General features: G+C 44.7%; 1 protein-coding gene across 9 annotated transcripts in view; it reads left to right on the top strand.

Annotated features, from left to right (window-relative positions):
• Positions 1–12651, top strand: part of AFF3 (ALF transcription elongation factor 3) — a 628609-nt gene that overhangs the window by 603258 nt on the left and 12700 nt on the right. For all 9 annotated transcript variants that reach the window (XM_060412422.1, XM_042246414.2, XM_042246415.2 and 6 more), the window contains 5 exons: positions 55–191; positions 6384–6455; positions 8349–8442; positions 11631–11680; positions 12094–12317. In XM_060412422.1, the coding sequence (XP_060268405.1) occupies positions 55–191; positions 6384–6455; positions 8349–8442; positions 11631–11680; positions 12094–12317 (577 nt within the window). The remainder of the gene's footprint in view (positions 1–54; positions 192–6383; positions 6456–8348; positions 8443–11630; positions 11681–12093; positions 12318–12651) is intronic.

A 12651-nucleotide genomic window follows, 5' to 3' on the forward strand; every position in this document is an offset into this window, starting at 1 on the left:
CGCTGTTTGAAAAACTCTTCTTGAGGAAGGCACTGTGTTCACTCTCTTGATCAGGTGGAAAAGTTTGGGAAGGCTCTGAACTACGCAGAAGCAGCCTTGTCATTCATCGAGTGTGGAAATGCTATGGAACAGGGCCCCATGGAGTCCAAGTCTCCTTACACCATGTATTCAGAGACAGTTGAGCTCATCAGGTAAGCACTGCATTTCCTTGCAAGCGGGTGGGGCAGGCAGCTGGAGGGAAGAATATATGTGTATAAGTACCATGAACACAGAAAAGGTCACACCATCTGGGTCGAAACAGTGAGCAGGCCTGCCACCGCAACAGCAAGAAGGCGACTGGAGGGTATTCAAAAATGGTTTGCGATGCTGTCGGATTCCGTACACTGGGCTTACTGTGAGGAGATGCGGTATATGAGAATGACAATGTAAGAGGAGCCACAGGGAGGCTTCCTGAGAGCTTCTGTAATGACAGGGGGGTACATATTAAGAGAGCGCTGCACCTGAGCATGAGGAAACAGGTCTTGCCTTTAGAGCAGTGGACAAAATATGAGGAGGATAAATTCTACCTTGAACCGTGCCCTGAAAGAGGGTATTCAGGAAAGAGAGAGGAGAATTCATCATGAAACAATCATGTGGATGTGGCTGCCCTCAAGTATCTTTATGAAGTTGGTTAAACCTGAAATGTGGGCTTCCCTGGTGGCTCAACAGTAAAGAACCTGCCTGCAATGCAGGAAATGCAGTTTTGACCCCTGGATCGAGAAGGACCTCTGGAGAAGGGAATGGCAACCCACTGCAGTATTCTTGCCTGGAGAATCCCATGGACAGAGGAGCCTGGCAAGCTCCCGTCCATGGGGTCGCAAAGAGTTGGACACGATGGAATGATGAATGCTTTCACTTTCAAACCTGAAATGTACAATGTAGAACTATCTGTGCTTTAAATAAATATCTATTATAATTATTCTTGGGGGACAAAAAAAGATCACACTGTCAGCTACCAAGAGCCAGTGTTCATCCCCCAAATAAGATGGACGAGCTTGCAATGTGTTTTGGCATCGCCTGCCTCCTTTGATCTCTGTGTGAGTGAGGGTTGGGAGGGCGGCTCCTCCAACCCCACTAGCAGAAAGGAAGCTTTGTCTGATGGAGACGTGAGTTGCCGACTTCGCCTGCTGGGAAGTGGCAGAATTTGAACTCTTTTCACCTCTGTGCTGCGGTTTTATTATTATTATCTGATTCAATATTATTTAGACTTGTATAATCCAAATTCTAACTCCAATCAATAAATGATTCAGGAGTATTTAATAACAGGAAAGAAGGCGCAAGGGGATTTTAGGAAAGGAAACCCATCCTATGATGCTCTATCTGAAAAGGTACTGGCCTTGCTCTGGTCTAAGGCTTGGACCTGAGCACCATCCCCCAGCCTGAGTTCGGGCCACGGTGCAAACAGACGCAGGCTTTGTGCCAGGGGCACAGCAGGGCCACAGGCGGGAGACGCCTACCTTCCACGGTGGTTGCGTGGAAAGGCACATCCTTCATGCCGCTAATGAACCATTAAGGGAATGTCCCCCATTAATCGTTCTGAGAGAGCCCGTGTCATGTTTTATGTCTGTAGCTGGCTCAGCTGCTTGGAATAACGTCTAATATGCACTATATGAAATAACCCGTCCCAAAATTAACTTTAAGAGATTTTTCTAGTTCTGGGATTCTAGGCCACCTGAGAATAACTGTGTCTTACCATGCCTCACTATTCCAGGTGGACAGTTTCTCATTTCCTCGTGGCTGGGGCTAGGTATTCGTCGCTGGGCACGGGCTTTCTCTCACTGTGGAAAGCAGGGCCTGCTCTTCGTTATGGGGTGTGGGGCCTCTCCTCACCGCGGCTCCTCTTATCTCAGAGCACGGGCTTTGTTGCTCTGCTACATGTGGGCTCCTCCCAGACCAGGGCCAGAACCCATGTCCCCTGTATTGGCAAGCAGATTCTTAACCACTGGACCTCCAGGGAAGCCCTGGAAGATTTCTAATTATCCTAAATTTAATCTTCTTGGTATGCGTTGACCCAAGTCAACGGTGTTTTCCATCACTCTTCTTCGGGATTCAGGAAAGGATGACGGCCTTTGAAACTGTCATCCCAACATGAAGAACACATCATCTGCAAAACGCACTTTTCAAGAATGTTTCGGAAGTCAACGCTGTCCAGCCCTTTTTCCTATTAAAATATTTCTACTACACCAATGCACTGGTGATTCCCTCATACTGCCTTCTTATTTGGTAGAGTATTTTGGACTGTGAAGAAAAGAAATTGCCATAGTAAAAGAAAAAAACTTAAAATTACTTTAAGAGATCTCGTTGTTGTTCAGTTGCTATGTTTTGTCCGACTGTTTGCAACCCCATGGACTGCAGCGTGCCAGGCTCCCTCGCCCTTCACCATCTCCAGGAGTTTGCTTAAACTCACGTCCATGATCTTAGTTTCTCATGGTTCATCCTCTGAATAAGGCACAGACGTGGATGCCCACAGGCAGGCAGGGGAGAAAGTGGGAGGAAGCAGACAGGCACAAGGCTGTAAGGTGTCCTAGGATGCAAGTGCCTTGAGCACAGGGGTGTGGGGGGGTTGCAGATCTGTTCATTAATGTCTTCATGGCCCCTGGAGGAGCTCCTACAACATAGTATGTACTCAGTCAATAGTACAGATCAGCGGGTCACAGGGCCTGTGGTGACCTGGAGTGTACACCGTCTGCTTAAGGCATTCACACTTTAAGAACAAACAAACAAACCCAAGCAGCCGTAATTGCCTGTTTCCATCAGATACAACTGGAGGTGCTGACATGCACACCCACTCTGCACCAGGGATGGGACTTTGCATGGGTGGAAAATACAGTCCATTTTTTAGATGATTGAGTAGAGTCCCTTAAGCTGCTCTGAGTTGGAAGATAACATTAATTTACTGCTTCAAACTGCATGTTGCCCACCAGGTCTGAGACTCCCTTCCCCCACTGAGAGACTCTGGGGAGCCAGGAGCACGCACTTTGGGGAGGTGGGGTCCTGCCTCAGGTACCCAGCTAAGGATGTGAGAGAATTCCTCTCTCCACCAAGGAGAAAGTGCCTGGGGCACACTGGCAAGTGGAACCCCACCTCCTCAAATCAAAAATTCCACCATGTAGACTTCCTTGGAGGTCCAGTGGTTAAGACTCCATGCTTTCATTTCAGTGGGACATGGGTTCAGTCCCTTTTCAGGAAACAAAGATCCCACATGCCAAAATTTTTGGAAAAAATTATAGCACAAAGGCTCTGCAAATCCAATTGTAATTGGAACCACATCCCACAGAAGTAGGCTAGGACTTGCCTGCTAAACCCAAACAGGATGACTTGCTTTTAAAAGAAAATATTTAAACAGGAGGGTCTTCTAACATGATAGCCAGAATGTCTAACATACAGTAGAAATTCACTCGTCATGCCAAGAAACAAGAAAATCACAGCCAAGATGAGAAAAGACAACTGGTTGACATCAGTAACCAGGACGAATCAGGTGTTAGAATTATCTGACAAGGATTTTAAAGCAACTATCAGAAAAATGCTTCAACAAGCAATTACAAATTCTCTTGAAACAAACAAACAAAACTGAAGTCTCAACAAAGAAGAAGACGTTATTTTGGAAAAGAACCAAATGGAAATTATGGAACTGAGAAATGTAACGGAAATATAAACCTCACTGGAGGGGGCACAGCAGCAGAGAAGCAATGACGGAGGACAGAATCAGTGAACTTGAGACCAAGAAATAGAACCTACCCCCAACCTAAGCAACCAAGAAACCAGACTGAAAAAGAAGTGGAGAGCTTCAAGCACAATGACAATAGACCCTCCAGGTAGTCCTTGGGGTCCCCGAAGGAGAGAATGGAGCTGAAAGATACGTGAAAGAAGTAATGGCTAGGGCTTCATGGCGAAAAATCCCCCTGCCGGTGCAGGAGACATGGCTTCAGTCCCTGCTGCAGGAAGATGCCACGTGCTCCAGAGAAACTGAGCCCAGGAGCCGCAGCGGGAGAAGCCCTCCCACTCCAGCTCGAGAGTAGCCCCCGCTCACCGCAGCTCGAGAAAAGCCCACGCAGCAAGAGCCAAAATCAGCAAATAAATAGAACTGTATTTTTTTAAAGAAGTAATGACTGAAACTTGCCAAATTTGGCAAAAGACACAACCCTACGGGTTCCGGAAGCAGAGAAAACTCCAAACAGCCCAAAGCCAGAGCACTGCATGTCACTACACCATCAAAACTACGTTTCTGAAAACGGAAAACAAGCAGAAAGTCCTAAAAGCAATGAGAGAGGCGTGGCACAGCACCCACGGGGGACGCCGGTTCCGGCGCAGCCGCGTGCGGGCCAGCGCCGCGGAAGCCGGAAGTGGCATGCCGTGTCTCCAGCGCTGAAGGAGGGAAACCTGGCTAATCGTGCAGTTAGATTCAGGGAGGCCTCGTTCTTCAGGAATAAAGAGGAAATAAAAATATTCTCAGACTAAGGAAGATGAAAAGCTTGTATCTAACAGACCTACCTTTGAAGGTTGGCTAAAGGAAGTTTCTCAAACAGAAAGGAAGCGGCGAAAGAAGGAATCTTGGACCAATAGGAGGAAAGGAAAAGCAGCATAAGCGAAGAACTCTGGGCACGTGCGATAAACCACCCTCCTCGTGAGCTATATAATCCAGAGTGCTCAGTGATTGAAACAAAAAATACACCACCATCTGATGATCAATGCACACTGTTACTTGCTCAGTCGTGTCCAACTCTTTGGGACCCCGTGGACTGTAGCCCACCAGGATCCTCTGTCCACGGATTTCCCAGGCAAAAATGCTGGAGTGGGTTGCCATTCCCTTCTCCAGGGGATCTTCCTGACCCAGGGGTCAAACCCAGCAGGTCTCCCACATTGTAGGAAGATTCTTTACCACCTGAGCTACCAGGGAAGCCTGTCTGATGCTCAAAGCAATGTTATTTAATGGCATAAACATGGAAGTAAGGTTTCTGCTCTTCATGCAGAGTAGAAAATGTTGATACCAATGAACTGTCAGAAATGACCCTGTGAAAACTAAACAAAGGGGATACACTCGAAAAGGGAGGGAGGTTGAAGAGGGAGGGAACATAAGTATACCTATGGCTGATTCACGCTGATGTATGGCAGCAACCAAACCAATATTGTCAAGCAATCATCTTCTAATTAAAAATAAATAGATTTTTACACACTCGCCCTCTGCGATGGCCCACACTGTCTGTGGAGTGTGCTTTTCTCTGAATCTGAATACATCCATTTCTTACCTATCAAAAAATAAATAAACTTTTTTAAAGTACTACAAATCTAAGTGTGTTGGAGACAATGTAATAACAGTACCATTTCTTGAGCAACTTGCAACAAGCCAGCCCACTATGCTAAGAGCTTTACAGACACTGTTTCACTTAATCTCTACAGCGAAGCTATGCGATCAGCAGTAAAGTACTCATCTTACTTTATAAAGAAGGGAAAGGAGGCTTAAAGATGTTAATTTGTGTAAGCTCCCATGACTAATAAGTGACTAACCTGGGATTTGAACCCAGGACTCCCTGACCATTCCCCAGCCTGCCTCAGGTCTCTCAAAGGATCTGCAAGTAACCTGGTGTATTATTGGAGAAAGGAATGACCATAGACAGCTGGTTCAGAGAAAAAGTGAGATTGAGTAAAGTTCATAAAATCTGCTAGTCATGCATCCAGGACAGTTATACTGCTGTCAAAATAAGAGTTTTGTAACAATCAAAAAAAAAAGGTAAACCCACATATTCATCTGAAGACAAAGAGTAAACATTTTTCTGGAGATTGGTCTGAAAGGGTTGAACTTTACCAACATCTTCTCAGCCATGCAGCCATAGATCAGAATTTGTAAAAATGGATGCATCACCATATACGTAGGTAATGCTTGAATGGATAACACCCTTGACCGTCTGTAGAATTTGGACTTCTATTGTTAAAAAGCAGGAAGTAGCTAGATGGTCATCAAAGTCATTTTGTTCTAGTCGTGACAGTACTGTCATGGTTAGGGGAAATGGGGCAACCTCAGCTGGCTTTCAAGAAAGAGCTGTCAGGCCTTCCGCGTGGCTCCAATGCAGGAGACAGGGCTTTAGTCCCTGGGTCAGGAAGATCCCCTGGAGAAGGAAATGGCAACCCACTGCAGCATTCTTGCCCGGGAAGTCACATGGACAGAGGAGCCTGGCGGGCTGAAATTCACAGGGTCACAGAGTCAGATGTGCGTCAGTGGACTACATAACAATAAAATCAGCAAGCACCACGAAGAGCTAACAGAACTACCATCCCCGAAGATGGTCCATGGGTTAGTAAGAAAGCTTTATTTCTTTGTTTTCCTTTCCTTTTTTTTCTCTTGTAAGGTATGCCATGAGACTGAAAACCCACTCAGGCCCCAATGCCACACCAGAGGATAAACAGCTGGCTGCATTATGGTAAGCGAATCACAGCGGCTTAGAAGAGCCTCCCCAGCCTCTGCGCTGGCGAAGCTGGTAACCTGGTGCCAAAATGCGCGATGTGTTCACAATGCTTCTCACACACCGACCTGAAGGCATTTCTCGAGGTAGCCATGGAGAGCCTGCACCCTGCTGCCCTGCGCATGAGGTGAATTCATGACTAACAGTGAGCAGGTCCGCGACACAAGGGCTCGCTTTCCTCTGTGTGTCTGTGTGTCTGTGTGTCTGTGTGTTCTAAAATCAGGTAAGTTTGTATTTTAATCATTTGAATGGGAATTGTGCCCAATGTAATCTCTCATATTTAACATTTTGGATGCAATCAGAATGATTCATCTGTCTCTTTACGTGTGGGATTAGTAGGGCTGAGTCAAAACAGCGTGTTCAGGTTCTCAACACGTTAAACTGAGGAGCCACTCCTTCCGCTTTGATAGTCAAAGACTTTATAAATGTTAATCAACATGTAACAGGTTTTTTTCTATAATAACAGAAATGATAATGATTATGTGATTATAATAACAATAATTTTCCCCATGACATTTCCTCAGGGCACTTCACTGTTAGCGCCTGCTGTGATAAGGAACCAAAATGTCTCTATCTCTGACAGTTCATACTCCACCCTAGACCCTGATTTGCAAGTCGTAGAACTGAATCTCAAAATAGTAACAGTGATAATAGCAATAACGACAGACACAAAAGAGAGGGTCTCTGATAGTTTTCCATCACCACTTCATGTAGAGCTTGACGTGCTATTACTCAGGGATATGTTGTATTAATACAACACGGGGAATGAATGCAGCCAATATTTTGTAATAACTGTAAATAGAAAGTAACCTTTAAAAATTGTATTAAAATAAAAATAAATTTTAAAATTTAAATAAATAAAATTTGAGACCATTAAGTTGTATTTTCTAGGTTGGTGTTCTACTCTGTCAATACCATATCTGAGTTAGCCAATAATTACAAGTGAAAAGCACCAAGAAGTAGTTGATATGGCTCGGGAAATGCTTTCTATGCTCTTTTCAAACTTTAACTTTCATGCTAGGATTAATAAATTAACTATGATTAGTTCATATTATATAAGAGGGATTACTGCTAGGTAAATAACAAATATATAAACTATAAAATAAAATAATAACTACCCCCAGCATAATTTTTAATTATTTATAAAACACATTCATATCTGTTACTTTATATGAGCTAATTATAGTCCAGTAAAGTAGTTTTTTTTTTTTACTTTTTATTTTATATTGGAGTATAGCCAATTAACAATGATGTGATAGTTTTAGATGGACAGTAAAGGGACTCAGCCATACATATACATGTATCCACTCTCCCTCAGTAAACTAGCTTAAAAGTGAAGGTGATAAAAACAGGTAGAAGGGCTGTGCTTTCAACAAAGCCACGACCCACGGCCAGAAGTTCAAGATGTCTGAGGAAAATCAGAGTAAGGTAGTTCTGCCCTGAAGTTCACCCAGAAAGCAGAGAGCGCGCTGTGCTAGAGCTTCTCACTTCTCCAGTGGAGAGAGACTGCCCTCTCGTGGTGAAAGAAGGAAATGGCCAGCTGCTTAGTCCCAACGGAGAAGCAATAAAGCTATTCATTTGTACTTATATTCTTTATTTATATATACACAGTTTATTGATTCATATTTATATTTATATTGTTTAATATATATGTTGTTTATACATATTTATTTATATGAAGGGATGTTTTTAATGGAGTAACCGAAATTTTGAATCCTATCGAACCAATAGGAAGGTCAGATACCTATGTATAGAAATGTTTAATATATATATGATCATGCTAGGAACATTGAGTGTATTGGAACAAGATTGCTGGCACGGGGGCCGCTCATTTGTCTCTCCCTGCTGCAGTTACCGATGCCTGGCTCTCCTGTACTGGAGGATGTTTCGACTCAAAAGGGATCACGCTGTCAAGTATTCAAAAGCACTTATCGACTATTTCAAGGTACTGTCTGGCTAACGGGCAGAATGTTGTACCCAGCTGTCTCCCTGTCAAGGACATGTTCAATGCAGAGTCCACTGATTTGGGGCTAATACAGGAGCCGTCTGGTATCTGCACTAACCCCCATTTACGACCTACTCATGGCATTCAGGGCTTACAGAATAGCCTGAGAACCCATCTAATTTATCCCCTCTAGTGCCCCTAGAGAAAGAAGATCCTGTTACCCACCCCAGCGTCCTAGGAGGTCCATCTTTATAGCTAACATAAATTCCTCGTGTTCACGCAGAGCTTCTTCCTCTTAGAAGTAACTCCTCTTTGCTATCTCCAGTCACTAATTTAATTTTTAATAAAGGTGTTATTTTAAATGATAAGAAATGGCTTGGTAGAACCCAGAGGCACTGGAATAGCACTGTGCACATAAAAGGATAGAATTGGAAACTGCGCTTTTTTATGGAATGAAATCATTTTCATTGGGAGAATGAAGAAAGAGGACGGGAGACAAAAAAAACCCCTGATGTTCTGCTGTGAAGTGGACCTGACATAATAATTTATTTGAGACTTCTGGCCTCTTTGCTGTCCATTTGACTGTAGAAACAAGAAATTATACCATCTCTGCCTCTACCAGCTCTTTGTCAGATACACAGCCATCATTTTACATTTGTTTTTGGCTGCACTGGGTCTTTGTTCCTGAGTGAATTTTTCTCTAGTTGCAGCGAGTGGGGGCTACTCTTCCTTGAGGTGCCCAGGCTTCTCATTGCGGTGGCTTCTCTTGTTGCAAAGCACAGGGTCTAGGCGCCTAGGCGTCAGTAGTTGCGGCTCGTGCGCTCTAGCACTCGGGCTCAGAAATCGCAGTATACAGGCTTTTAGTTGCTCCACGCCCGGAGCAGGAATCTTCCCAGACTGTGTCCCCCCCTGCACTGGCAGGAAAATTCTTATCCACTGTACCACAAGGGAAGTCCCCACAGTCATCATTTTAGATCTTTAATCCCCAACCTCCACTTCTTGGAGATGATTTCTGATGACCCGGCTGTGTTGGAGGTCCATGTCCATCAGATAGCCGGGCCGTGCATGTAGAGTATCCAGGTGCTAAGCCAAAAAGGTAACTGTCTTAGTCCACTGACAATCGTGGGTTATAATGACAAGTACTGACACTTAAGAGTCTCTGTTTACTTTGGGTGCCTAAGTTTAAGTCGTTTTCAAAAATTTAGAATCTAAGAGCTATTTTGGGCTCCAAAATCACTGCAGATGGTGGCTGCAGCCATGAAATTAAAAGACACTTGCTCCTTGGAAGAAAAGTTATGACCAACCTAGACAGCATATTAAAAAGAAGAGACATTACTTTGCCAACAAAGGTCCATCTAGTCAAAGCTATGGTTTTTCCAGTGGTCATGTATGGATGTGAGAGTTGGACTATAAAGAAGCTGAGTGTGGAAGAATTGATGCTTTTGAACTGTGGTGTTGGAGAAGACTCTTGAGAATCCCTTGGACTGCAAGGAGATCCAACCAGTCCATTCTAAAGGAAATCAGTCCTGGATGTTCATTGGAAGGACTGATGCTGAAGCTGAAACTCCAATACTTTGGCCACCTGATGTTAAGAACTGACTCACTGGAAAAGACCCTGATGCTGGGAAAGATCGAGGGCAGGAGGAGAAGGGGACGATAGAGGATGAGATAGTTGGATGGCGTCACTGACTCAATGGACGTGAGTTTAAGCAGACTCAAAGTTAGTGATGGACAGGGAAGCCTGGTGTGCTGCAGTCCATGGGGTTGCAATGAGTTAGACACAACTGAGTGACTGAACTGAACTGACTGAAGAGCTATTACTTAAGAGTTATTATAGTAAAGCAAAGCACTTGAATAAAGAAGGAATCCGAACTCTAAGACACAGAACTTTCAAGAGATCCAAGTTCTTAATGTATGTGGATTGTCCGTGAAACTGTACAGAATGAACAAAGATCATAACTTCAGAATCAGAACTCCCCCTCTAGAAGTTCCTGGTAGATACCCTAAATCAAAGGCTACTTCAGTACTACTTAAGCTCAGAGATTATGAAAACTTTAGGAAGCAATAATTGGTGTTAGTTGCTCAGTCATGTCTGACTCTGCGATGGCTTAGACTGTAGCCCTCCAGGCTCCTCTGTCCGTGGAATTTTCCAGGCGAGAATACTGCAGTGGATAGCCGTTGCCTTCTCCAGGGGATCTTCCCAACCCAGGGATCGAACCCAGGTCTCCGTTATTGCAGGCAGATTCTTTACCTTCTGAGCCACCAGGAACCAATGATAGTTGGTTCATAAAAAATAAGTTTCATCAGTACCACTGGCTCTGGAAAACAGGACTTTGCCCCTACCTGTGTTTTTTACAGTCACGGGACCTCAGTTGTAATGAAAGAGGCCTGAAGGCAATGTTGCACAATTCCCATGTGTAAGGCCATTTCTTACCATTTTGATAACACCTCCACTAAAAGCTAAAACTCAGTCACCACTTCATAAAATTCTTTTTAACCAAAAGAAGCATTTTGTCTCTGGGGAACCAAGCTGAGGCTATTATATTTTCTTGTTTCTGGAAGGGAACATTGACATCCGTATTATAAAGACCGTTTTTTTCCTTAACAATCTCACAGATTTGTGTCCAAGAAAGCTTCATTGGACTCTCAGGGAGGAAATCTCTCTGTACATTTAGAAACTTCCCTTGCCACAGGCAAAGTGTCTTTTAAATGCCTGATGCAAACAACTGGCTCAGGCAACAAATCCTAAATCAGGATATTTAAATAAATCAGAATTTTTGACTTCAGTCTCTGTTAAGGAAATACATTTAATCTATTCTTTTAGACATGTTCAAGAGCAACTTCCTTTAAGAGAAATACTTTAAAGCTTCCTAAGTTAAAACAGTAACAGTTGATGGTCTCATATATTTTCAGGCATTAAATATTATGTCAACAGTTCTGCAAATATGCCCTACATTTAAATATAAGATGTATGTGTGGGAGGGGGGTTACCTGCCACCCTACTGTCCTGCAGAGAGGAAGCCAATAGCCTAGTAACTGTGACTTCCCAGGTCCAGTTTCTGTGACCCTGCATTTTATCTACAGAGTCTGTCATTGCTTCTCTCAGTGGTCAACTAAGAGCATGCTATTGTGGGCTGTTTAAACTCAAGCAGATGGTACTCACTGTCAACATTTTTGTTTTCTTGCAGAATTCATCTAAAGCTGCCCAAGCCCCATCTCCATGGGGGGCCAGTGGAAAGTAAGTTCATTTTTGCAAAGTGAAGGTGATAAATGAGATGTTGCATGAAGCTGAGCAAGGGCTTTCCCGTGGCTCAGTGGTAAATAACCTGCCTGCCAATGCAGGATATGCAAGAGATGGGTTGGAGTTCTGGGTCGGGAAGATCCCATGGAGGAGGAAATGGCAACCCACTCCAGTATCCTTGCCTGAAAAATCCCATGGACAGAGGAGCCTGATGGGCTACAGTCCATGGGGTCACAGAGAATTGGACACAGCTGAGCCCTCCCACCCCAGACACACACACAGACACACACACACACACACACACACACGATGTTGGGCAACGCGTACTGTTTACAGTGCCCTGAGGGGCCGCCCTGCCTCACCAGGTACTAACCTCTCCACTCTTGTTTTTCCATGCTCTCCCCTTCCAGGAGCACTGGGACCCCATCCCCCATGTCTCCCAACCCATCCCCCACCGGCTCCGTGGGCTCTCAGGGGAGCCTGTCCAACAGCAACGCCCTGTCCCCGTCAACCATCGTCAGCATCCCGCAGCGCATCCACCAGATGGCGGCCAACCACGTGAGCATCACCAACAGCATCCTCCACAGCTACGACTACTGGGAGATGGCGGACAACCTAGCCAAGGAAAACAGAGGTGCCTGCACCTTGGGGGAGCTGTGCGTGGGTCAGCCACAGCTCGGGGAGACAGCCTGATCCTTGGGCGTCGCTGGGCGAGACTGCATCATGCACCCAAGTAGAAGCTGAACTTCTCCCCCTACTCGGCACTTCCAGTGCCTCTGCCTATCTTGATCGTTCCTGCGGGAAAGATAGAGATAGAGACGGGGTTAGAGATGATACAGGTGCCAATGATATAGATACAAGTTATATAGATATGCACACGTATGTTTTTCCTTTAGACAGTGAGGTCCTTGAAGGTAGGGATGACATTTTATTCACTTTGTAACCCTAAGACCTGCACAGTGCCTAGA

The sequence above is a fragment of the Ovis aries genome, chromosome 3, assembly GCF_016772045.2.
Source record: "Ovis aries strain OAR_USU_Benz2616 breed Rambouillet chromosome 3, ARS-UI_Ramb_v3.0, whole genome shotgun sequence".
Classification (NCBI taxonomy): Eukaryota; Metazoa; Chordata; class Mammalia; order Artiodactyla; family Bovidae; genus Ovis; species Ovis aries.